Source organism: Parastagonospora nodorum (genome assembly GCF_000146915.1).
Source record: "Parastagonospora nodorum SN15 chromosome Unknown scaffold_9, whole genome shotgun sequence".
NCBI classification, from domain to species: domain Eukaryota; kingdom Fungi; phylum Ascomycota; class Dothideomycetes; order Pleosporales; family Phaeosphaeriaceae; genus Parastagonospora; species Parastagonospora nodorum.
In genome coordinates, this window is record NW_001884557.1 from 999,919 (window position 1) to 1,022,669 (window position 22,751).

The 22,751-nt window shown below is 55.1% G+C and overlaps 10 protein-coding genes across 10 annotated transcripts; 5 read left to right on the forward strand and 5 right to left on the reverse strand.

The window, feature by feature from the left end:
- The first annotated feature begins 45 nt into the window (after nucleotides 1-45).
- Nucleotides 46-1,125, forward strand: SNOG_06522 (hypothetical protein). The gene is made up of 2 exons (XM_001796837.1): nucleotides 46-190; nucleotides 238-1,125. Exons 1-2 carry the CDS (start codon nucleotides 125-127, stop codon nucleotides 688-690), a joined length of 519 nt encoding a protein of 172 aa, XP_001796889.1. The 5' UTR covers nucleotides 46-124; the 3' UTR covers nucleotides 691-1,125.
- A 30-nt stretch (nucleotides 1,126-1,155) lies between these two features.
- Nucleotides 1,156-2,075, reverse strand: SNOG_06523 (hypothetical protein; the record flags this gene model as incomplete). The annotated part of the gene is made up of 2 exons (XM_001796838.1): nucleotides 1,156-2,031; nucleotides 2,064-2,075. The coding sequence occupies 2 exons, from the start codon at nucleotides 2,073-2,075 to the stop codon at nucleotides 1,156-1,158; spliced, it is 888 nt and encodes a 295-aa protein (XP_001796890.1).
- A 213-nt stretch (nucleotides 2,076-2,288) lies between these two features.
- On the reverse strand, nucleotides 2,289-3,920 carry SNOG_06524 (hypothetical protein; the record flags this gene model as incomplete). Its single annotated transcript, XM_001796839.1, has 1 exon — nucleotides 2,289-3,920. The coding sequence occupies one exon, from the start codon at nucleotides 3,918-3,920 to the stop codon at nucleotides 2,289-2,291; it is 1,632 nt and encodes a 543-aa protein (XP_001796891.1).
- Nucleotides 3,921-4,411: 491 nt separating this feature from the next.
- Nucleotides 4,412-8,223, forward strand: SNOG_06525 (hypothetical protein; the record flags this gene model as incomplete). Its single annotated transcript, XM_001796840.1, has 4 exons — nucleotides 4,412-4,614; nucleotides 4,643-6,678; nucleotides 6,724-7,242; nucleotides 7,292-8,223. 4 exons carry the CDS (start codon nucleotides 4,412-4,414, stop codon nucleotides 8,221-8,223), a joined length of 3,690 nt encoding a protein of 1,229 aa, XP_001796892.1.
- A 334-nt stretch (nucleotides 8,224-8,557) lies between these two features.
- SNOG_06526 (hypothetical protein) lies at nucleotides 8,558-12,043 on the reverse strand (the record flags this gene model as incomplete). The annotated part of the gene is made up of 4 exons (XM_001796841.1): nucleotides 8,558-9,457; nucleotides 9,677-10,067; nucleotides 10,535-11,710; nucleotides 11,772-12,043. The coding sequence occupies 4 exons, from the start codon at nucleotides 12,041-12,043 to the stop codon at nucleotides 8,558-8,560; spliced, it is 2,739 nt and encodes a 912-aa protein (XP_001796893.1).
- A 1,300-nt stretch (nucleotides 12,044-13,343) lies between these two features.
- Nucleotides 13,344-15,107, reverse strand: SNOG_06527 (hypothetical protein; the record flags this gene model as incomplete). The annotated part of the gene is made up of 5 exons (XM_001796842.1): nucleotides 13,344-13,997; nucleotides 14,111-14,570; nucleotides 14,626-14,665; nucleotides 14,719-14,777; nucleotides 14,830-15,107. 5 exons carry the CDS (start codon nucleotides 15,105-15,107, stop codon nucleotides 13,344-13,346), a joined length of 1,491 nt encoding a protein of 496 aa, XP_001796894.1.
- A 545-nt stretch (nucleotides 15,108-15,652) lies between these two features.
- Nucleotides 15,653-15,902, forward strand: SNOG_06528 (hypothetical protein; the record flags this gene model as incomplete). Its single annotated transcript, XM_001796843.1, has 2 exons — nucleotides 15,653-15,752; nucleotides 15,859-15,902. 2 exons carry the CDS (start codon nucleotides 15,653-15,655, stop codon nucleotides 15,900-15,902), a joined length of 144 nt encoding a protein of 47 aa, XP_001796895.1.
- A 475-nt stretch (nucleotides 15,903-16,377) lies between these two features.
- On the reverse strand, nucleotides 16,378-16,575 carry SNOG_06529 (hypothetical protein; the record flags this gene model as incomplete). The annotated part of the gene is made up of 2 exons (XM_001796844.1): nucleotides 16,378-16,491; nucleotides 16,540-16,575. The coding sequence occupies 2 exons, from the start codon at nucleotides 16,573-16,575 to the stop codon at nucleotides 16,378-16,380; spliced, it is 150 nt and encodes a 49-aa protein (XP_001796896.1).
- Nucleotides 16,576-18,271: 1,696 nt separating this feature from the next.
- Nucleotides 18,272-19,564, forward strand: SNOG_06530 (hypothetical protein; the record flags this gene model as incomplete). The annotated part of the gene is made up of 3 exons (XM_001796845.1): nucleotides 18,272-18,431; nucleotides 18,499-19,172; nucleotides 19,222-19,564. 3 exons carry the CDS (start codon nucleotides 18,272-18,274, stop codon nucleotides 19,306-19,308), a joined length of 921 nt encoding a protein of 306 aa, XP_001796897.1. The 3' UTR covers nucleotides 19,309-19,564.
- A 120-nt stretch (nucleotides 19,565-19,684) lies between these two features.
- On the forward strand, nucleotides 19,685-22,135 carry SNOG_06531 (hypothetical protein; the record flags this gene model as incomplete). The annotated part of the gene is made up of 3 exons (XM_001796846.1): nucleotides 19,685-20,481; nucleotides 20,528-20,834; nucleotides 21,071-22,135. The coding sequence occupies 3 exons, from the start codon at nucleotides 19,685-19,687 to the stop codon at nucleotides 22,133-22,135; spliced, it is 2,169 nt and encodes a 722-aa protein (XP_001796898.1).
- Nucleotides 22,136-22,751: the final 616 nt, after the last annotated feature.

The following is a 22,751-nucleotide window of genomic DNA, read 5'->3' on the forward strand; positions in this document are numbered from 1 at the left end:
ACTGCCGGTGCCTGCTGGCCACCAAACACGCTCTCCTCCACACCTGCGACTATCGCAACAACCATTCCCGAACACCGAATATACTCATCACATTGCATAACTGCGGCCCGGTTCAAACCTCGCCATGAACCGCCTCTTCGGAGCAAAGAGCACGGCGCCGAAGCCAACGCTTAACAGCGCCATTTCCAACGTAGGCGCACTGCAGCTCTTCCTCTTCATCCAAGCTAACCTGTACAGGTTGATACACGGATAGAAAGTCTCGATGTCAAGCTCGCCAAACTCAACGCAGAGCTCGGGGCCTACCAGCAGAAGCTCGCAAAGATGCGCGACGGCCCCGGCAAGACCGCCATCAAGCAAAAAGCCCTCAAAGTGCTCCAACAGCGCAAGATGTACGAATCACAACGCGACCAGCTTCAGTCACAATCCTGGAATATGGAACAGGCCGGCATGATGCAGGACAACCTCAAAAACACAATGACCACCATCGACGCCATGAAGACGACGACTAAGGAGCTGCGCAAGCAATATGGCAAGGTCAATATCGACAAGATCGAGAAGCTGCAGGACGAGATGGCGGATCTTATGGATATGGGAAACGATATACAAGATGCGATAAGTCGAAGCTACGATGTGCCTGAGGATGTAGACGAGTCGGAAACTGGATGCCGAGCTGGAGGCGCTTGGCGATGAAGTCGAGTTCGATGGCATCGGCGAGTCGTCAGGCGTACCCAACTTCATGCTCGACGACGCCGCGCCGCCGCAATTCATCGATGAGCCGCCGGAGACTGGCAAGGTCAAGGAGGCTGCGGGTTGATGAGACAGCCAATCCGCGTTCAATACATCTACCGTGATGTTGCGCCCGAGTCGTCATATAGGACCTGACGCAACAATCATCAGCAGAGACCTAGCCATCCGCTTCACCGTAGCGCTCGCCAGCTCGCAACCATCATCCGCCCCGGACACAATTCCAACAGGAAAGGCACCTCCGCAACGGAGCAAAAAGTGCCCCGCTCTTACATCCAGCAGCTTCAAACAACCCGCGAGAGCGAGCAGTATGGCAAGTTAATCTTGCTCTCAATCCACACCAAGTCTTCAAATGTATCCAAAACACTGTTCATCTCATCCATCAATATCCACATCTCCACCCCGTGACCCTTAAAACCTCGCCCTCCACGTCTTCTCACAAACCACCTGCACCTCCTCCCGTCCCACCAAGCCCCTCATCCCCCTCACAGCCAGTTCCCGCCTGAACCGCCTCTCCTCCACATACCCCGTCTCCCCTTGACGCTCGAACTCTTCCCTCTCGCCCACCCCAAGTCTCGCCGCGCCCACATCTGTACCCACATACCTCAACACCACACGCTCCAGCCCCGTCAAGCATCTCAACTCGTCCCGACACGCACGATCCGGCGCCTGCACTTCATCGCCAAACTGCTGGACATCCCGGGCGTGGCGCAAGGGCCAGTGAATCGTCCGAATGCTCTCCCTCTGTTTCGCAGACAGTGTGCCGAGCCACAGCGGGAAGGCGGTGGCGTAGTTGTACCGCGTGTCTGTAAACGCCCATGAATTCCCCGCGAGTACAAAGTCCGTTGTTTCGGCTTGGAGTTGCCGGCATGTGCTGCTTATGCCGAATAGGCCTGGGAGACTAGTGTAGTGAGGGAGGGTGGTGGGTTCTCTGTCTGCGGGCGCTTCGATGCGGTGCCAGAGGTGGTCAAGGTCCGGGTGCAATTGGCAGACCGGTGCGCTGAGGACGGCGATGGTGTGCGCGGTGAGGTCGAGGTGTGTGTATATTTGCAGACGGAGTTCGAGGGGGAGGGTGAGGAGGCGGGAGGAGGGCTGGGGAAGCATGACTTGGGTATTAGGTGGTGAGATGGGGAGGCATGTGCATGTGTTTGGAGGGGTTTTGTTTGGAGTTTGAGGCTTCAAGCTTTGCCAGAGTTGATTCATTTGATTGATTTGATTCATTTCGCGCGAGGACTCGATTCGAAATCGATGTTGGTATTGACGTTGATGGTAAGATGGGTGATTAGGCTGCAGTATGTCACTGGCGTGCTAGGGCTTACATGTAGCAACATTTTGTAGATCATGACGTATCTCACAGCGACATCACACACCCAGTCTACTGCAAATCAAATGTCAGGTGTAATTCCATTGTTCGTGAGACAGGCCTCTATAGTCCCCATATCCAGCCTGCCATGTATGCCCAAACCCAACGCCAGCCATGCTCATAAGTCGTAGAAGAGGTATAAGAGCCGAAACCCACGCCCATGCCCATGTTGAAAAGGCAACTACTGCAGAAGATGGTCGCGGAAATGCTTCTGGAAATTGCCGCGCTTTTCGTTGCCGGCTTGGTACCGGTTCTTTGCTCGCTCGGCACGCTTCTGCTCGCGCTTCTCAGCAATTGCTACCTCCGTCTTCTTCGCGTCGCTGACGCCAATCATGCCCATGCCGCCGTTGGCGCGGGTGATGAGCTGCTGGCGGCCACGGCCTTGACGTTGCTGGCCCTCCTCACCCTCCTCGTCATCCATGTCAACGTCGCTGTCCTCGCCGGATGCTGAGCCGGCAGTCAGGCGGCGTTGTGCGTTCTCCATGCGCTCTGCTACGCCTGGGTAGTTGCGCAGGTTCTGGCGGTAGTACTTGTTCAGCGAACGGTGACCAGCAGTACGTCCAGACGGCAGGTGAAGCTCGTAGTCGTCGTGGTACACGGCATGAGGAGTGCCATGAGCATGCGAGTGGAAGCCATCTGCCGCGCGATGTGGTCTTGGGTCAGCATGGTTGTGGTGCTTCGACTTGTTGAGAGACTTTAAGCGATGAGTACGGTCGATGGGAACAGCTGTGATCTCGTCTGTCGGTACACTTGATACTGTGCTGTCGGTTTCCCAGCCCTGATCATCCTCATTGCTGGACATGGCAGCGCTGTCCTCGGTGGTGGTGACTGTCTCGCGCTTAGCTCCAAGCTTGACGCCTCCTTGCGTTGATGCGGAATCGTCTGAGTTCTCAGCGTCCTCCATGTCCTCAAATTCGGCAGCATCCGGGTACGAGCTCCGGAAGTCGTAGAATTGTCCAACCTCGACGAGCTCAGCATCAGATTCGAAAGCAATCATACAGTGGCCCCGATCGCGCATATGTGTCTGGATACCCGCTGGCGTGTGAACAATCTTGTGACACTTCAAGCACTCGTGGTTGACGTGAATCTTGTCGTGGAGATATTTGACGAGGTTCTCTGGCTCGACCAAGAACTCACGCTCGGGAACGAACATGCCATGGAACCGGCCCATGTGGTTGACGTTGAGCGAGAAGCTGGGCGACTTGTAGTTGCAGAACAGGCAGTCCAACAAAGGATCGCTGGGGACCTTGGCAGATGTGGCTACGGAGCTCTTGTCGTCGTCGGCTTCACCGGAGACTGGCGCCTCTGCGTCCAGGTTGGCGTTCTTGATGCCGTCGGCAACCTCGGAGACGTCCTTCTCGACATCGCCATTGACAGTGGACTCGGTCTCAGCCATAGACTCGCCCAGCGAAAATGCTGAGCTGACCATGGAGCCGCTGACGGAGGCTGCATCGTCTATTTGCGGGCCCCTGCCGGCCTTCATGGCATTTGTGCGGTGCTTGGAGCTGTTGAGATGGTTGTTGTAGGCATTCTCGCTAAAGTATGTCTTCTGGCAGATGGTGCACGACTTTTCGAACGAGGCCTTGGCGGCAGTGGCGGCAGCAGTCGCCTTGTTCGCGAGGACCTTCTCCGTGAAGATTTCGGAGGACAGCGGCGGTAGGGAAGCCACTCGGCGCTTCAGATTGTAGCGGTGCCAGTCGGTTTGCATGTGCGCCCGCTGCAGCTCACTCGAGCGGAAGGCGACCTGACATGTGTTGCACGTAAACGGGTGCGTCGACTGGATATTCGCCTGGGTCGGGACTTGCGACGCCATTTTGAGAGCAGCAAAGTGCTTTTGGGTGTGGTTGGAGGGGGAGTTGAGTGCGTGCGTGCGGCAAGCAGAGTGAGAAATGATACTAAATAGGTGGGGTGTGCGGCCGATTTGTGGGTTGGAAATGTGACTGGCGGAGGGGCGAATTTTGCCAAAGCTCACCACGGCGATTAGGAAGCAGCGGGATCACCGGGAGGTGCTTGCTGGAGTCGGCTCAGTGCAAGTATAGCGCACTTGTGCTTGCAGCGGCGAATAATGACTTTTGTTTCGCAGTCGCAGATATGACGTTGGGCTTGCCAAGCAGCTCGGCCGCTACAGGGCTCAGCCCTAGGACACCATACCGAGCACCCGTCAGGCCACTTTATATAGCACCAACCAATTCACTGGACCCTGATCTACGGCTCGAGCACGCTCAGGCATTACGATCGCTGTAGCTAACATGACCTGTTCGCCTCTGTACAAAGGCTGTACGTCCTCTCCGCGTCTCCGATGATATGAGCGCGCCAGAGCTTCACCACGCGCGAGCAGCCTCACGTAGTGTCTCGACCACAAGCTCAGCCTCGACCTTGACTGCACAACCGTCGCCAAGAACCGTGTCGGGCCTGGAGCGTGATATCGTTGATGCGGCAGACACAAGCCGCGTGCTGGAATGCTCGCAGGTCGAAAGACAGCTAGGCTTCCAGCGCCTTGTGCGCCAGTACGTCTTCCGTCCAATCTTCCTCCAGACGTGAAGCTGACACCCTCAGCTACTTGTCGCAGATACTCCATGGCTGTAAGAGCGCCTACTGTACCACGCCCACGTGCCTCTCGTGCCAAAAGCGCAATGCCCCTCGGCCCGTTCGCCCCCCAACCCAGCTGACTGCGCGCGCCCTTGCCCACTACCTAGCCAGACACGATGACCCACGCCGAGGACTCTGTCCGCACGAGCTCAGAGTAGAGCCTGATTCTCTGCAGATTGATGGCGCCGTAGGTGCGCGCCTCCACCAAGCTCGAGATGGAACTAGACAGTTTAGTCTATATCCGTCTGCGCTGGGCGTGGCAGATGCACAGCATACATCTGCAAGTAGGGTGGATGCGTTACATCAGGTGGGGACTGTCACGCTTCAGGACTCGCCACGTGCTCAACAGCACGTTGTGGACGCCGTCAAGAGTCGGCAGCAGACGCGCAAGGACAGAAAGTCGTTGTCTCAGAATCTCTACGACAGTGTCTCCATGATATATGCCTACTCGAAGCAGTTGCCTAGCTCTACGTCATTATTCCAGTCACTGCAATCATCAAGCTCACCACCACAAAATGATGCCGCACTTTCCAGTCTCCCCGACGCCAAGTGGCCCACGTTTGCAGAGAGCAGTTCCCACGTCACGTCTGCTCCGTTTGCGAACGGCTTCCCGGTCACACCGCCTGTGAATATGCCTGCATCCCCTGATCGTCAACATCCACAATCCAACGGCCATGTCCGTGCACCATCTGCTTCTTCCCCGATTCTCAGCGATGGCCAGCAGGTCCATCGCATTCCATATCACGTTCGCGGCTCCCCGAAGCCGGGCAAATCGAGCAAAGTAACTCAGACTTCCATTGACGGAACTATCGACCCGCCAAGATTATCAATTGCAAAGACAAGAAAAAAGTCACATTCACCCGAGAGAGACGTTCCAGGAATGGGGCGGACCACCTCACCAAGTTTCGTGCCCAAAGGTGCTGGAAGGGGGTCACCACCTGTTATCCGTGCTCCCATCGCCATTCCAGTCTTGTCGACCTTGAGCTGCAGCTCGCTGGAAGCACTCAAGGACGATGTATACGGCCATCGTAAGGATCAGTTGCCAGACAACTTCAACTTCTCCGTGGATTATGACGCAAACCGTCATTTTCAGCACTCTACACCGTTTGCCAATAGATCGTTGTTCTACACGCTCAGCGACCCTGAAACTCTGCTGAAGTCATTTCGTGACCCCAGCAAAGCCTTCGAGAAGTCGCCGCTTTCGCACCTTGACTCAGCTCGTTTGACTCACTCATTCCGGGATTGGAATCGCCATAACGGCGCCCTCGTGTTCGATAGTCTCTGGATCGCCTTAAAAGCTCTCTTTACGCCTCCACCTGAGCTCACCGTACAAAAGAGTCCACGTTTGGTACCCTCGCGCAAAGGGGCATCCGCAAATAATCCCACCGATCGAGACAGCCAAGATGCACCTTCTGCATCAAGGAAACAGCGTTATCTCGACAACGCCGAGGCTGCACACATTGTCATGATTTGCATCCATGCTCTGACCTCTTCGGTGTCTGTGGGATGGCCCCATACTTGGGCTCAGTTGCGGAAGCTGAGAGCCTGGGGCATCATTCTACCAGACGCTGCTCCCAATAACGATGACTATATACACCCATATCTCACCATCATAGACGATCTTGAATACGAGCCCGCGATTCGTCTCGCTGAGCATTTGTTACGCGCCATCGGCGCCCGTACGTGCTTTGAGCGGATCTTATCAACCACCAAGAAGCAGACAGAGAATCGCGAAGATGATGATAGTACCGCTTCACTCATGGAAATTGTTGTGCAGCATCTGGAAATAGTCGAACGTGTTGCTCTTGCTACCAAGCGTCGCATGACGCCTAACGGAGGCCAATCTGACGATCCTGGCTGGACTGTATCTTCTGTCCTTCTCGAATGGCTGAAGACACTGATAACAAAAAGATGGGATAGCAAGCTTGCGATCAACAAGTGGACAAGTGTTGGATCCGCAGTTCTTCTCCTTGACAAGCTCTGTACGTGGACCATCAACTTCAAAGTAACGCAACTGACAAGTACAGACCATTCACGCCCCAGCCTCAGACTACGCCCAGAAATGTTTGAGATACCCTTCTTCAATGAGCGGTTTGATGCAGTGGAAGAACCGGTCAAGTTCCTTGACTGGGAAGAACAGCCAAACACCCTTCACATTCTTCAGTATCCAGCTCTGTTTCCCGAGGAGTATCTCGTGAGGTACTTCCGCACAATCAACTTTACTAGTATGATGGAACAGTATAATCAGACCATACGTACTAGGCAGATGCGAGGGCTGCTCCAGATGTTTCTGCGAGATCCGCACAATTGGTTGATTAAGAATAAGATGAAAGTCACGTTAAGCGACTATCTGTTCCTAAATGTCAGCCGCGAGAAACCGCTCAAGGACACGCTAGATCAGCTCTGGGGCCTCGAGAAGCGGATGCTGTTGAAACCTTTGAAGGTACAGATGGGGGCTGAAGAGGGCGAGCTCGGACAAGATCACGGTGGCGTCACATACGAATTCTTCAGAGTTGTGCTCAGCGAGGCATTCAAGCCAGACCATGGTAAGTATACTGACTCATCTACGAAGCTTCACGCGGTTAACAATACTAGGCATGTTCACTCTCGATCCCCAGACGCGCATGACATGGTTCCAGCCCGGCACTCTAGAACCTGTCTGGAAGTTTGAAATGCTCGGCATGATCTTCAGTCTCGCGGTATACAACGGCATCACCCTTCCCGTCACCTTCCCCCATGCCTTTTACCAGTTTCTACTCCACGGGGTAGCGCCCCTACGTGCCACCAACCTCCACAACATCCGCGACTGCCTCGACCTCGTCGCAGACGGCTGGCCCGAGCTCGCAAAAAGCTTCGGGCAACTCCTCTCCTTTGAAGGCGATGTCGCCGACATCTTCATGCGCGAATACGTCTTTAGCTACGACGTCTTCGGGCACCGCGTCGACCACGACATGGACGAACCATACACGCAGCCCGGCTCTCCACCACTCACATCCACACCAAAAGAGCCGAAAATGGTCACCAACAAAAACAGAGCGCAGTTCATTTGGGATTACCTCAATCATCTGACTTACCTCTCGGTGCAACCGCAACTCCACGCTTTCAAGCAGGGCTTCTACGCGTGTCTGAACACAAAGGCTATCGCACTCTTCACCCCATACACGCTGCGCCATCTCGTCGAGGGCGAGCAGCACATCTCCATACCCGCGCTGCGCCGTTGTGCGCGCTATGAAGACGGGTACTCGGCAACTCACCCCACCATCATCACCTTCTGGCGCATCGTGGAGCAATACAGCCAAGACGATTGTCGCAAGTTGCTCGAGTTCGTCACGGCGTCGGATCGCGTGCCGGTGACGGGGTACGAGGGAATTACGTTTCATATCAAAAGAGTGGGCGATGGAGATATGCTGCCGACGAGCTCGACGTGCTTTGGGAGGCTGTATCTCCCGGAGTATGAGACGGAGGAGAAGATGGGGAGTAAGCTGCTGTTGGCGATTCAGAATTCCAAGGGGTTTGGGGTTGTTTAGATGGAGGAGGATTGGATGGTGAAGGGGAAGGAAGCGGGGATACATCATTGGTTCAGTATTCTTTTTATAGCCCATGGTGTAATGAGGACAGGGAGAGTCTTTGATACATTGTTTGTGTTTCTTGGTATCCATATCAGGCCGTCTATCATACAATGAATACATGGGTATCGGAGACCGCCGGTGCCCGCTACACCCCACGCTCCCACCCCTTCTCCACGCGATCGATCCACTTACACAAACGCATCGAGTCAAAGAAACGCCAACTCTATTCCAACCTCTCTATCCTCCCTTACCTAGGTACCCTGACTCTCGCACGTGACACCCACCCACTCACTCACTGGCCCGTCCCGCCTGGCCCAAAGAAAAACCCATCGAAAAGATCCAGCCCATTCCCGTCGCTCCATGTCATGACGTGCCGTCGCCAAATCCCATGCCAAACCCAATGCCCACTATCCTGCAGACTGGCATTCGCATCGCCCTGGCCGGTGCCGCCCTGCACGGGGAAACTGTCGAGGAAGTCAAGGTCTGAGAAGCCGCCGATATCTGGGTACGTCGCGTTGATGTTCTGCGCGAAGGCGTTGTAGGGGAGTTGATTTGATATTTGGTATGGGGAGGATTGATTTTGAGCTTGAGGTTGGTTCATTGGAGGGGAGAGGGTGGGGTTATTATTTGACGAGAAGTTTGGCGAGGAGAAGAAGGGTTGTTGCTGGTGCGTTCTGAGTTGCGGGGAGATTTTGAGATCAGCGGTGAAAGGCTGGATGGTGTGCTGTTGGGGTTCGTGCTTGATGGGTGGTGGAGGAGGGCGCATGGCGTTGACTTGATTGGACACACGGCTGAAGGAGCGCTTGTCTGTTTCGTCGTCGGAAAAGAGGTCTTTGAGATTCATGTCGAAGCGCGGCACTGGGCGGCGGGCTTGCTGCTGTGCGAAGTAGTTGTTGGAGTGGCTGGAGGGGTATCCTTGCATTTCGGTGTCGGCTCGCGGGTCGACGTCTGATTGTGACGTGTACGGCGTAGATGGAGAGTGTGATGAGGGGTGAGCATGTGGTTGCTGCGCTTGCGAGAGTGCCCGTAGGGCCTGTGGTCCAAATCCTGTTGTACTCATGCACATTTGAATGGTAGCTTTGCTCATGCGGTCAAAAGCGTCGCGACATGCCTCCGCTGGGGGACACTTGTCGATCAGATCCCCCAAGACGGAAGTTGCGGCTAGCACAGTGAAGTCGACATCGTCTAGGGACTGCAGCTAGTTAGTTTCAGAGCTATAGAGAGCAAGACGTCCAGTGTAGTACAAGAACGACCAAGGTTACACTTACTAGTAAACTTCGTACATGAACACTGTGCCACACTGCGTAGAGGAAAGAAATGCCTGATACTCATTAGCGGTATCGAGGATCGATGATACGAAATACTTACCAGCCATGAAGAGGTGGTGCGTAGCTAGGAACGTGTAATTCACTAGGTGTACGCGATGGAGCTGTCTGTACAGCTTCAGGACCTTCTGACCAGCCTCGGCGACCTTGAGGAACACCAAGTCCTCGTCTTCTCTTTCCTCCACATTCACCATAGATGGGCTTCCGACGTCCGAGCCCGTATTGCCTAGCTCACTTTGCAGTCCAGATGGTACGACCAGGCTTTGCCGATATAGCATGATAAGCGCCTGCCAATAATTGAGCTCCAAGAACAGAGGCGAAAACTGCACGCCTGCATCACGCTGCGTAGGCGCAGAATCCTTCCATTCCAGCAGTCGCCTATCAATGTCAACGCGCCAGGCGCGGAACGAGTCGAATTTGGCTAAGAATGGCGACGGCAGTTTGGTGTGCATGAACTCATTGCCTTGATTCGCGCCGCTGGCCCTTGCTTGTTGGGCTTGTCGATGTTGTAGTACCTGTAAAATTTCAGACTGCAGTAGCCTTAACCTAAAATAGTGATGCGCGACAATCTTGTAAGTTGGCTTATCGTGGTGCGCTGGTGGCTCGATAAATCCTTCCTTGGTTATGAATCGATCGTCTAGCAGCGACGGAAACTCTGTAGTAACTATTTGATCCGTAATGCCCTGCGAGCTGTTAGTCTTTGACCGCAGCTCTGGAAATCAGGCCACTGTGCACAACTCTGCAACTGCATATGCGCGGCAAAAGCATAAAGTCTCGCGTGCAGTACTACTGCATTGAGTGATTGACTTGCCGCGATAATGCCGACGTGATAAACAGGGAATCTGTGCATCCAGCAGGATTTGGTGTCACAGAGGCGCAAAAATACACTTACGAAGGGCCTGCCAACGCAGGTGCTAACGAGTCTGTCGAGCGAGTACACGCACCACCACAGCCGTCGTCGCAAATCTCTGACCCACTGTCGACGGCCCCTTTCTTTTGCGTCGATCTTGGAGGAACTCGCGTTGCCAGCACCTGTCGTCGCCCCGTTGCTTTCGGCTTTTGCTTCCGGCCTACCAGCAGCATGGTCTTCCGTACCCGACCCGTCTATACCCACTCCATCCTCGTAATGCAACCCCAAATCGACGCCTAGGCGGACAGCGACACCCACGATGTACCACAAGCCAGGTGCAACGGGCCTCAACAGGGCGAAACCCGCAAGGAGTAACACGGCTTGGAGCTCTTCGAGGCCGCCGCCGAAGCCGTCGGGACGGTCTGCTGCCGGTGAAGACCCGAGAAAGTTTTCGAGGTGGACAATGGCGGACGCGTGATACTCCTCGGGTTGGTGCTGCTGGCCTGCGAGTCGCCGCTTCTTGTGGCTCGGGGGAGATGATCGTGACTTTGTTGGTGAGCGCCCAGCGTCCGAGGTCGGGGAATCCTCTGCATCGGAGCTGCCCAGGATGATACCGGCACCAATGGCAAACACAATGTTCAACATGTATGACTCTCGTGATGTGCGGTGCCGCTCGCCAGAAGCGTAGACACGCTCAAACATCTCCATGAACTCGCCCCGATGCAGGATGGGTATCTGTGGGTTCGCGTGCTCAAAGTACAGCTCAACGAGGCGCGACCCAAGCTCTCGGTCGGGGAAGGGTGCCTGTCGGATGGTGGGTTTGGTCTGCAGCCCGAAGAACGAGTCGCGCATCGAGGTGCCACTGTCCACGACGTTGGTCGTCTTGCCTCCTCGATTGCTGCCGCGCTCCGACGACGATCCTGATACCGAGCTCTTGACGGCCGCAAACACGACTCTGGCAAACGATATGCCGGACGTGGATCCGAGGTAGCGCGGGTCGCTGGCGCCTTGCACCGAGACCATGCCGATATTGGAGACCAGCTTGTTCAGCTTCTCGCGGTCATAGCGGTCGTTCTCTTCCTGCGTCGGCGCGCTCGTGGGCTTTGCGGCGCCATTGCGCTGCTGCGGCGACGCAGTGACAACACTGCCCGTGGTGGTGCCGTTGGACGAGAAGGCGGGGTTGAAGTCTTCGGCGGGCTGGAAGTCGACCGCGTGCTCCTGCAACAGCGTCTCGAGATAGGCGACGCGGGTTTCGAGGTAGTAGACATAGCTGCGTGCGTGTCAGTCGCGCGCCGTGCATCCATCACCGTTCGTGTCTTCCTTGTCCGTACCTGCGGGGAATCTCGCGCTTCGTGATGGGATCGTAGCCCACGCACTTCACGCTCGCCTTGTCACATGACGCGCATGAGGGCAGGCGCTGGTCGCATCGGTTCTTGCGCAGGCGGCAGCGATTGCATGCGCTCACATTGCGGAACGACGATGCAGCGGATGCCGTGGGCACTGTCGGCGAGGCTGGCTTGCCCGAGGCAATGGACGAGTCCGAGGGCGAAGGGAGGTCCGCATCATGGGAGGAATCCTCCAAGGAGCGCTTGAGGCCGCTCATCAGGGCGCATGGCAGAAAATCCGAGGGACCAGACTAGTGTTCGAAGTAGGTTGGGTCGCTTGATGGTCGTGGGTCGTAGGAGCTCACTTCTCTGGATCGCCCGCCGACTTCGAGTGTTCCCCGCACCGCACTTGGGATGGCAAGCAAGCGTCAACGAGCAGGCTGGTGCAGTGTCCGAGGCTTCTTTTGCTCACGTCGACGTCCTTCTGTGGCGTGCGCTGCCATGTCCGAAAAAGCATACAGGCGACGCGCTGCTTCGTGCATGGCTAGATCCCGGCTAAGGCTGTCACTGATAAGAGAGATAGTCTGCCGGGCGGCGGGCGCCCACGTGAGAGCACGTGGGACTACTCCAGCACTCCGCTGCCAAGCGGGGGACTTGATCAACCTCCCCAGATATAACCCCGTACGAGTCTACTCCGGTTTGGGCATGTGCGCTGCACTCCACTCCGTGCAATCATAAAATTCCATCTAGACTTATTATTAGCTTGCATCTCACATGCCCAGCCGGTGCAATTGTACACATCTGCCCTGTCTTGACCTAGGCTTGATCCATTGTAGCCTCCACGCAGGGCCTGGCCTGGCCTCACCACCTTGACACGCAAGCCGTGACGTCTGTATACAAGCTAGAAATGTCACATGCTCTGCCATGCTATGCAACGGTCGCATGTCGCTCCCACCTAGGGTATATCACCCATGACTCGGCAGCCACTTTCTCCTTCACGACACACCGCATCTAGCACACCGATGGGCGTCTACCCGGCGTAACCGGTCCGTCCCACTACGGGTGCGGCTTTATTGACCTTGCCCTGCACGTAGCCTGACTATGACTCCTGCTGCTAATGCAAAAGTCGGTGTCAAGCAGGCTGAATCGCAGGTGCATCTTACAATCCACATGCATAGCGCTTCACAAAGCAGTGCAAGAGTTTCAGAGCAGAAGGGGGATTATAGCATTGCCTGAGCGTACTATTCTAGTAGGATACAATCCCGGAAAATACAAAAACATCGCTGGGGTATTCTGTTGTTTTGGAAAAACGCCTGCTCGGGATTACCAATCGCTGGTGTGAGCTTGCCTTCTAAACATGTCGCCCAAAAAAAACCCCTCCCATCAAATGATGCTGCCCATGTCCCTGCGCCGAAAGAGATGCGCCAGCCAAAATGCGAGCTCCGAAATGAGTCGAGAGCGTGAAACCTAGATGCGAGATATATAAACTTGAAAGAACTCCGGAATTTTTCGCTGCCAGCGCGTTGTGCGCGAGATGAGAGAAAGTACGTGCGCCGTCATACGTCGTGATGTAATCGTCTATTTGGAGAGTGTCTCCATTGGGTCGTCGGGAGTCAGCGTCATGACTGATGCTGTGTCGTCGAGTAGAGTCTCTTCGTCCCGTGGTTGCTGTTTCTTGCCTTCGGACAAGACAAAGCCTGGGGCCCATCCCAGCAATGCGACCCCGGCAATGGTCCACCAAGCGAGACCGGACATGTTGTGCTTCGTGCCAATGCCGTCGATGAGGCCCGATACAGTGGGACCGAATCCGCGCGAGATGCTAGCGGAAGAGGCCGCTGCGCCATTCAGGGTGCCGAGCACTCTCTTGGAAGGAGAGGAGTTGGCCAAAATGATGGCGAGCGACGGGTAGGAGAGCGATTGAAAGGTGACCTTACCCACCAGGAGGGCCATCAATCCAGGGATGCGAAGCTTCTCGGGAAGCAACGCCAAGTATGGAGCGAGAATGTAGAGGATAGGGTACAGAGAAAGTGTGATCCAGAAAGTGCGTAAGCTGCCGAGCTTCTTGCTGAGCCAAGGGAACACGATGAGCTGAGCAAACATCTGCATCGCGCCTTGTGTAGCTAAGAATGCTCCATTCATTTGGGTCGACCAACCAAATCCTCCTTTGAAGTGGAAGGGAAGACGAGTCTCACTATGGTCGGGCGCTTCCTTGGACATGAGGATCGGCAGCAACTGTTCCAGAGAAATTGTGTGGCTGCATTATTGTCAACAAATGTCGTTTACGACAAGAAGAGAAAGCGCTTACAAGGCGAGTATGCCGTAGCACACATATACGTTAAACACACCTGAGTGGTGAAAGCTTGTCGAGCCTGAGGCGCTGGTTGGACCGTCTTGTCTAGGGTAAAGGGCGGAGGTTCGGAGATTGAGGTGCGCCTGCTGCACAGAGTCGGGGTGCTAGACGTGCTTTGATATGCCTGCTCGTCGAGGTCGTGGTCAGCGAGCATGGATGTCATCTCGTCTAAGGAAGCATCCTTGTCGCTGAATGGCGCATCTGCATCTTGTCTCCAGATCTTACGCAGGACCCATTGCCCCGCCTCGCGGCCACAGTCTCGGTCATACTTTCGGTCCTCATGCGTCTCCTCCAGGAATAGGATCCCAACCGCAAGTCCAAACAAGACCACCATGGTGCAGAAAATATTTGGAAGCAGGTACGGGTACGTCTCGAAAATGGTGCCTCCAAACGTGCCGGGCCATTGAAGTGCAGGCCGGGCGAGAACTCCGCCAAGGAAACCGCCGACGATAGTGCTGTGAAATAGCGGTCAGTCGAGTACGAAAACGTCGCGCGCAAAAGGGAGCTTACCCAAGGCACCAGACAAAAGGCATGATGGAATAAGCGCGCGCTATGGGTTGTTAGGTTCCGATCAGCATTGTATTAAGATTGCGGCGGACATACGTTGGTGCTTCTCGTCTGTGACCAGCTCAGCAACGGTGGTTTGGAGCACGCCGATGTTCCTGCATGTTCGGTTAGCAGCTGTTCGCACGCTAATCGGTGCGATGACCTCACCCGTTGAGCAAACCTCCGAGAGCCCGGGCAACCATTGCCATTGGTAGGTTTTTCGCGAAGCCAAAAAGGATCATGCTAAGTCCTGTGCCAAAGAGGCCACCAAGGAGCACTCGTTTGCGCCCAATGCGATCACTGAGACGGCCCCAGAATATCCCGCTGATGCACTCTGCGAATGCAAACGACGACGTGATCATGCCGACGTACATTGAATGCGCGCTCTCGTCCTTTGCGATGCCGAAGTCCTGGATCATGTAGTAGGCGTAGGGAAATATGGACATGAAGGCGATCGGTTCACAGATCCGACATAGGGCTGTGGTCGGTCGTTAGTACAAAGTTCAGAGCTTCCAATTGAGGTGGTCCTACCCAGTATGGCCATCTGTTGCGTGGGGAAAGGGGTCTTGCTTCTGCTCGAGGCAGACGTGCCGCCATACCGAGCCATGGTGCGTGTAGTGTGCGGATGCGATTCAAGAGGTGAGGGTGAGGAAAGGTCTTGGTACTATGGGTGCTGAGAGCCGTAGGTATTTGAAGGATGGACCAGGCAAGACAAATAAGACATGTGCAGACTTGCGACAAGTTAAAGTACCGCTAGGATTGCGGAGGAGTCAGTTTGCCCAAGGGTGCGAGCGTCACAGGATATATAGCGACGAGCAAGATTTAAGTGGCGTCCTGAAAGCGGATGGCCCGCTGGGACGGACAAGGATTGGGGCGGCGGGGAGGACACGGAGAACAGGCGATGATGGGTAGTGGGTTTGTGTACGTAGTGTGTGCGGATAGGGACAGCAAGAGAAGCAGCGAATGCAAATGAGGGCGGATCTGTGATGCCATGGTCCGACGAAACAGAGCCATGGAAGATGCCGATAAGCGACCGGAGAGCTGTGCTGGCGACGAAATTACAGCTAGTGCCTTGTCATCTGTGACTCCAGGTCACCGGAAGGGAAGGGCAGCAGTGCCCAAGAGAAAGAGTGGTCGCTGCCCTTGCAAGGTGGCTACCCCTGATCTTGCAGACTTGCACAAACTAAAACCGGGTAGGAGAGGCACCCACGACATTGGTGCCTCTAGACGGAAACGAGTAAGGTAGTGCAAGAGCGTTGTGGGAGTTAGGACGAGGTGCCATGACTTGGGTGAGCAGCGGCGGGATCCCTGTCTTACAACGATCAACGACGCATGCTGGCTTGCAGTTAGCGTCGCCTGTACGAATCCGCGGCGACGGTTCGCGCACCTAACGTTGGCGCCCCGACTGGCCATCCCTGCACTGGGCCAAGGATGAGCGACCTGCCGGCTGTTCAGCGCCGCTCAAAGTATACCGCAAGAGGAAACGGAAGCTTGCCATGTTCCCCGCGGCAAGCAGGCTAGGTTCCGGCGTGCATGTCAAACTTTCGCTGCTGTGAGCCTGGTCAGACCGTCAGGGGCACGTCGTGTCTGGCCGCGAGTCAGGTTGCCTTTTTTTGCTTTACCAGAGTGCAGCCGTGGTCGCCGTATCGCCCGCGACGCCTGCGAAGCCTGCGAAGCCCGTGAAGCCCGTGAAGCCCGGCAGGGATTGTGCCCTACTCAGGTCTGCCATTGAGTGGTGTCGTTGCCCGCAATGGCTCCGGCAGGGCCAGAGAATGGCGGTGTGCGGCGCACTACTGGGTGTTGTATATCGTCCACCGAGTTGGCGAACGCCTGGCCACTGGTTGCCGTCACGCGGCGGAGCGCAGCAGTCATTCTTACATCGCCTTGCTGCCATGCCATGTCCAGAATCCGCATGATGGTCGACGACCGACAACGCCTCTGTCGGCGCTTCGACAGGGCGTTTCGCGCAGACGCAGCGCACGTGTCGCCGCCTCAGATCAGTCCGTGGCGCGCCCCACCATGCGGCGATTTAATTTGTATCCAGCCCTCCACTCAACCTCACGCCGCCCGACTTTGAAACTTCCGCAACCTTGCGTCCAACCGAGTCGCAGGACGTGGCTCGGCTGTGCATGCCCTATGTCACTACCGTACACCGTCGTCAGTCACAATCAGCCCATCTGCGTCCTAGCGACGCCCCAAGGACCTGTCAGCTGACCGTCTGGTGCGCCTATCTGCGTCAACTCGACCATGGCCCATGGTGTCTGCGCTGCGCTGGCCGTCACTAGAAATACCACGGTACCCTCTGCGCTTGCCAGCTTTGCCGGGACTTGCTCCGTCGTGTCTCGCTAGTCAAGCTATCGCAGTAGCCCGGTGATAAAGCGCAACGGCCGTTTCGACCTGAGCTGCGCCCAGCAATGTACATGTAAGGCTGACGCTGACCGGGATGCATGCATACTTCCCACGCGAGGACTTCTACGCGAATTCTTAGCGTCTTCTGGCGGCCCTGGGGTTCGCTTCGATGCTTCTGTCAATACTTCCTTTAGGCGCTGCTTGAGTCGCCCGTTGCAGTCACCGTCTGTCGTACTCTACCACCATATACACGCTTGCGCCGGCAGATGGTGCTTCGGCTATTGGCTTCTAGGATGTCCTAGGGCAGACATAGATGTGATCTGCCCAACCGACCCGGGGCGCTGGGAGCCATGATTTTCTCCGATCTCCTTGCAAGCGCCATACACAGCTCAATTGGAGGAACCACCGTCAAAGCATCGTCCTGCACCTCCGCATCGACAAGCTCCGACACGAGAGAGGTGCAGCCTGCATGCGTTGACTGGAGCCAGCACACGGCCCCAACCCACAGAGTTGCACAGCATAGCCCCATGCAGATATGCGTGTAATACAGGATTTGTTTTTTTATGCTGACCCTCGAAACCAGATGCAGATTGTGATTACGACCAGAATTTCGGTCGGGTCGCATTGTCTTTGCAACGGCCCGTCCGGTGAGGTGTGACCTGACTGCAGGTTTTCTTGTGCAGTCACCGGTGTGCGGGTCTGCTTGCTGTCGATGCGTGTCTATGACTGTAGTCAGTTACGTCAACAAACAGGCGTACAAATCGATAGACAGGCGATGTGCGAAGCACAAGGAGCTCATTTTCTTGGCCCGTCTGCGCGACGCCTCGCATCCTTTGTAGCGCTACGAAGAGCCAACCACACAAGTTCTGGGTCCGCTAGATAATCAGAAAATAAAACCCGGTTGTGCGACACCATCTTTGCCATGTCGTACTGCTTTTGGCGTTATGGTTATGATGCGTTGCGCCGGCAAGGTATTCCGACCATTAGCATTGCATCATTTGACTCGGCAATGCCACGTCGACGGATCCGTGTGCAGGACCATGGCCGTGTGATCTGCGCGCATCTCCTTTTGTAGACAATGCGGTTGGAGTTGACAGGGCGACGGGTCATGCCCAGGTGTTGGTGTGTTGGTCGTGACAGCAGCGAGGCCGCTGACAACCTGTGGACGGGACGCTTACCTCAGCGTTCGGAATGCCGACCGCCCATCCTTCGGGCACGACGCTCCACTCCAAAGCCAACAGTCAGATTTCAATTTCAAGACATGCCGCAGCCGGTTACCCTGCCACACTTACCGTCCTTCCGCAAGCAACATCTGAATGTCGAGTTCGCCTCGCTGCGTTCCGCCAAGCTCGATGGTGTCTTCGTGAGCATCACGCCTAGTGATCCAACGCTGTGGGTTGGCGTGATATTTGTTAGGAGAGGTAAACAGACGCAAATAATGCAATGCCAATCTACCACACACCACTGCGGCGTATTCACTTCCGACAGGTCCATATGCCCCTGCGGTCCTGCGCTTTCAGATATCTTTCCCACCTAGTTATCCCGCTCTGCCACCACTCGTGACCTTTTCTACCGATGTCTTCCACCCACTGCTTACGCCTCTCACCACCTACACTTACACGACTGGATCGCTGGATACCGATACCGTTAGTGCGACCGACGATGAGAGATTACCACCGGGAGGCTTCAGTCTCCGTCACGGCTTTCCGCAGTGGTTTGGACGAGCTCGAAGATCGGCACCTAGCTCGCGCGATGTCAGCGGATCCACAGTGAGTAGCCCGGACCGGATCACGACCCCTACCCGCCCAACAGTCGACACAACTCCCCTCGTTGTAGAGCATGTCTCCATCGTAAGCATCCTGGAGTATATGCGGTCCACATTTAGTGAGGAGAGTGTCCTCGATTCACTTCCTCTCGAAGCAGCGGCGAATCCCGGCGCTTATCACGCCTGGCGGACATATAGAGCACCAATTTTGCAGAATCAGCAACCACTGGTACCAAGCGCTGACATCGCACTGGCTGAACAAGCGGGAGACACTACGACTCTAGGTCGAAATCGTCGTCCGGGAGAGTGGAACTGGGAAGGAGTGTGGGAAGAGCGTGTCAAGAAGGCTGTGAAAGCGAGCCTGTCGGAGCCTGTTCTATTTGGCACGGAAGACATCGTGAGACCAGCTTCACCCTTTTACCAGTAACTGTGACTGATGCGAGCAGATACGATTTCGAGATAGTGACGAAGAGACCACAGAGAGGATGAGAAGACAGCTGGAGGCGACTGCCACGAGCAGCACACAGGCATAGGGGCTCATAACATCTGGCACATTCAATGAATTCAGTGTCCATGCCCAAGTCCTTATGATCTTTGTGAGGGAAGATCGGACTGGTCTCATAAGCAGCAGGTGTGCGTTATGGCTGTTGACAAAACGAGCTCTCTGCTACTTCCCAAAGCACTGCTGATTTCAGTCACGTCATAGCTTCTCATTCCACCATTTACAACACATCCTCCTTCATCGAGCGCACATATCAGCTAGCGACAAGAAAGAATACTTTTTACCCATCTTTACACGCTTCTGTAGCTTTGGCGCATGCTAATTGTCCTGTGTTGACTTTTGCCGCGGTGAAGGCCGCCACCACGCGGTGAAAGAGAGCCTGTTTGTTTTCATTTCGACGCGACACCATGGCCGCGACTATGCTCGACAGCTTTCTGCTTCCACATCCCACCATACTTTGTCCTCCTCCACTGCAGTTCCAGAAGAAACCCCGCAAGACGACCATCCGAAGGCGCATGCTCCGCAGGGCCACCCAGACTCAGAGGCAAACTGTCCATGGTCCTTTAGACGACATCATCGCCGAAATCAAGAGCGACATTCGTGAGTCGCCACCGGAATTTGTCGCGAGCCCGTTATTTCTCGATTGGGGTAACCCGCTTAAGGCACCGTCGACTTGGGCTGTGACACCGCTACCAGTCAGTCGTGCTCCCAGTAACCAACCCCTGACAATCCGCAAAAACAGAAACAGTCGCTCTTCGGCATCAGGCTCCAGCATGGGTGATTCAACATCGTATTCACGCAACAGTAGTCACGATGAGCTTGTGAGCAACAACACAGTAGGTACACCGTGGCCTTCGTTCGACGGAAGTTTGCCGCATGTACCAACCAAGGTCTCGAATATATCCCATACCACTAGCTACACCGAAAATGCCATTGCGCAGAGGAGCCTTGAAAGCGCTGTTGAGCGGGCAACTAGCACTGGCGGAACGGTGCCCCAGCGGCGCCCGTCGCGTTTGCGTATGTTCACGAATGGATTCCCACGTCTACGCCGCATGGGAACAGGAGACACGAACACCAGCACTGTTGATGTGTCCGAGTCTGCATCGCCAAACACTGCAGCAACAACGCCGCCTGCAGGTTCTGAGGACAGCTACGAGCCAAGTGACGAAGCTGTGAACGTCTATATGAAGAGGAACGCACACAAGTAAGTCGAAGGGTGGTCCTCCGTCGCGCTGTCTAAATGCCGTCAGCTGCACACGTCTCCGGAGTATGATGGAGCGCATGGCCACACGACTTCCAACCCCGGTCGAGAACGAGCCTGAGCTTGGAGAAGAACAATCTCTAAAGCCGCGAACGATGCCTACAACTCTGAGAGCAGCAATCAGAGTCTTCCCAGAAGTCAAAATTTTGACGAAGGATGTACAAGAATTCAGCGTGGCCATAGAGATTGAAGGCGTGCTCCACAACCGCAATGCACTATCTTGCGCAACAATTGACGTGGTCTTCGTTGTGGACAACGGGTATGACATCAAAGTGGTTGAAAAGGACTGGCTGACCGTATGCAAAGATATTATGTCACGAGAAAATGCCTTGAAAAGGCCGCGGACGCGGTCAATGGTGCCCTCTACCATATGCAACGCGGCGACCGTCTGGCTCTTTACACAACGCACTGTGTGCATAATACTGTCACAGGCAACAGACCAGAGCTACACTACCCGCTAAGACCATTCACTACAGACAGTGAGGACGTTTTCCAGGATTTGACTGCTAGTATCTGTCGGTGCGGAACACAGACTTGGCAGCCTACCCGTCCCAATCCGTCTATGACTGACGTTGTCCTTGGCGTGGCGAGATCTCTTGAGAAAGAAGACTTGAAACACGGTCGCACTCATATCATCTTGCTTTCATCGGCAGCTTACGTCCTACACGATATTTCGAAGACCCTCCCAAACCTAGCAGTTCATCGTATCAACCCGGCAGCTCTGCCTTACCGCCGCGAACCCGAGCTGCAGGATACAACATGCTTCGACGCGTGTTGCAAGAACGTCTTCGCTAGCAATTGGACATCCTACCAGTCCGCACCTGGTCGCATCAAGCGAGTGTTGAAGAACGCTCGGTCCATGGGGCCTATTGGAGAATTGACGAATGTTTCCCTGGATCTACGAGCCAGGGAAGGATGCGAGCTCATTGAGTACTTCGGCCGCTGGGACATACCTCATCTGCGCCTCGGACAAGTACACACAGTGTTCGCCAGGATCCGCGTGTATCGAACTCGGACGCAGAGCGCGGATCTGCAATCTGACAATCCCATTTTCAATTCTAGTCTGGACGTCAAAGGCCTGAGGAAGAACCTACACAATGCTCTAGCTCTCGGCGCAATCAAGGTCCATCTTTTCGACGTGCAGCTTTACCATCGCAACTCCATCAATACGGTCGACTGTTGGAATTATACCGAAGCTCCGCTGATCACTACCCTTGAACTCGGTCGTTTGGCGGCTCCTCTTGACAACTCTCTGGACTTGTACAAGCGCCTCTACTTCAATAAATTCGTCCAGCTGAAGACCGAAGATGCTCAGATTGAGGCCGAGAATCTACTCGCCATTTTGAGCATGGACAATCAAGCAGCCAGAAAGGTAGTCGAGCAGATTTACCAGGAAATCAAATGCCAAGTCAAGATACGAGAGTACGAACAGGACTATCGCCAGAGACTGCCTCTGTGTCCCGGACCAATTGACATCGAGTCGCCGCACGAGTGGCTCTTGGAGCTATGGAACAAAAGGAAAGGCAAGCGGAATGGCGTCACGGTCAGGAGAGGAACACTGAGCTTGGCTGATGGTCTGGAGCGTCTACCTTCGTGAACGCAACATTGGCTGATGCAAAAGATGTGTTGGAGTCTAGCGGCATTCGAAGTGTGCATTGACCGTTTGGCTACCGTGTTCTGGAAGCACACTCTTGGAGGTTGAGGCTTTGTGTCTACCATTCTTGGCAGCCAAATGCCGGCGACCTGGCACCTGGGGTACATCATCGCTGCTAGGTCCATTTTGAGAGTAAGGGATCTTTGCTGCTTTGGTTCCACCCCTGGCTCATCATGTCTCGTAGAAGAGAAGAAGAAGAAGCAATCAGCGGTGAAGGAGGACCCTGTACAACCATAGCCAAGAATATTCCCCCCATGCATCACGAGGCTGTCCCATCATGCAAAGCTACTGAGCTAGGCGATCCTCTCCACCCCCTTGCACGCAATGATGTCGGCCGAGCAAGCTAAGTCCTTGCAGCCCAACTTTTTCGAAACCTCGTGTCCCGCGAATCATCAGGAGCAAGGGCTCCCTTTGCCCTCTCTCCCCCCTGGACCCATTTATCTTCGCTCATCTTAGCGCAGCAAATCGGGGCCTTGTCCGGCGCCTATCCTAGAGCCCCACGCGAGACTTGTGAACGATGCGCAGAACCCACCCCCCGTCATGATGATTTTAAGAAAGC

Bases quoted from the DNA above. Each gene is read 5' to 3' on its own strand.
- SNOG_06522 (XM_001796837.1), top strand. From the start codon at position 125: ATGAACCGCCTCTTCGGAGCAAAGAGCACGGCGCCGAAGCCAACGCTT. The intron at 191-237 runs GTAGGCGCACTG...TAACCTGTACAG, and splicing joins TTAACAGCGCCATTTCCAAC to GTTGATACACGGATAGAAAG.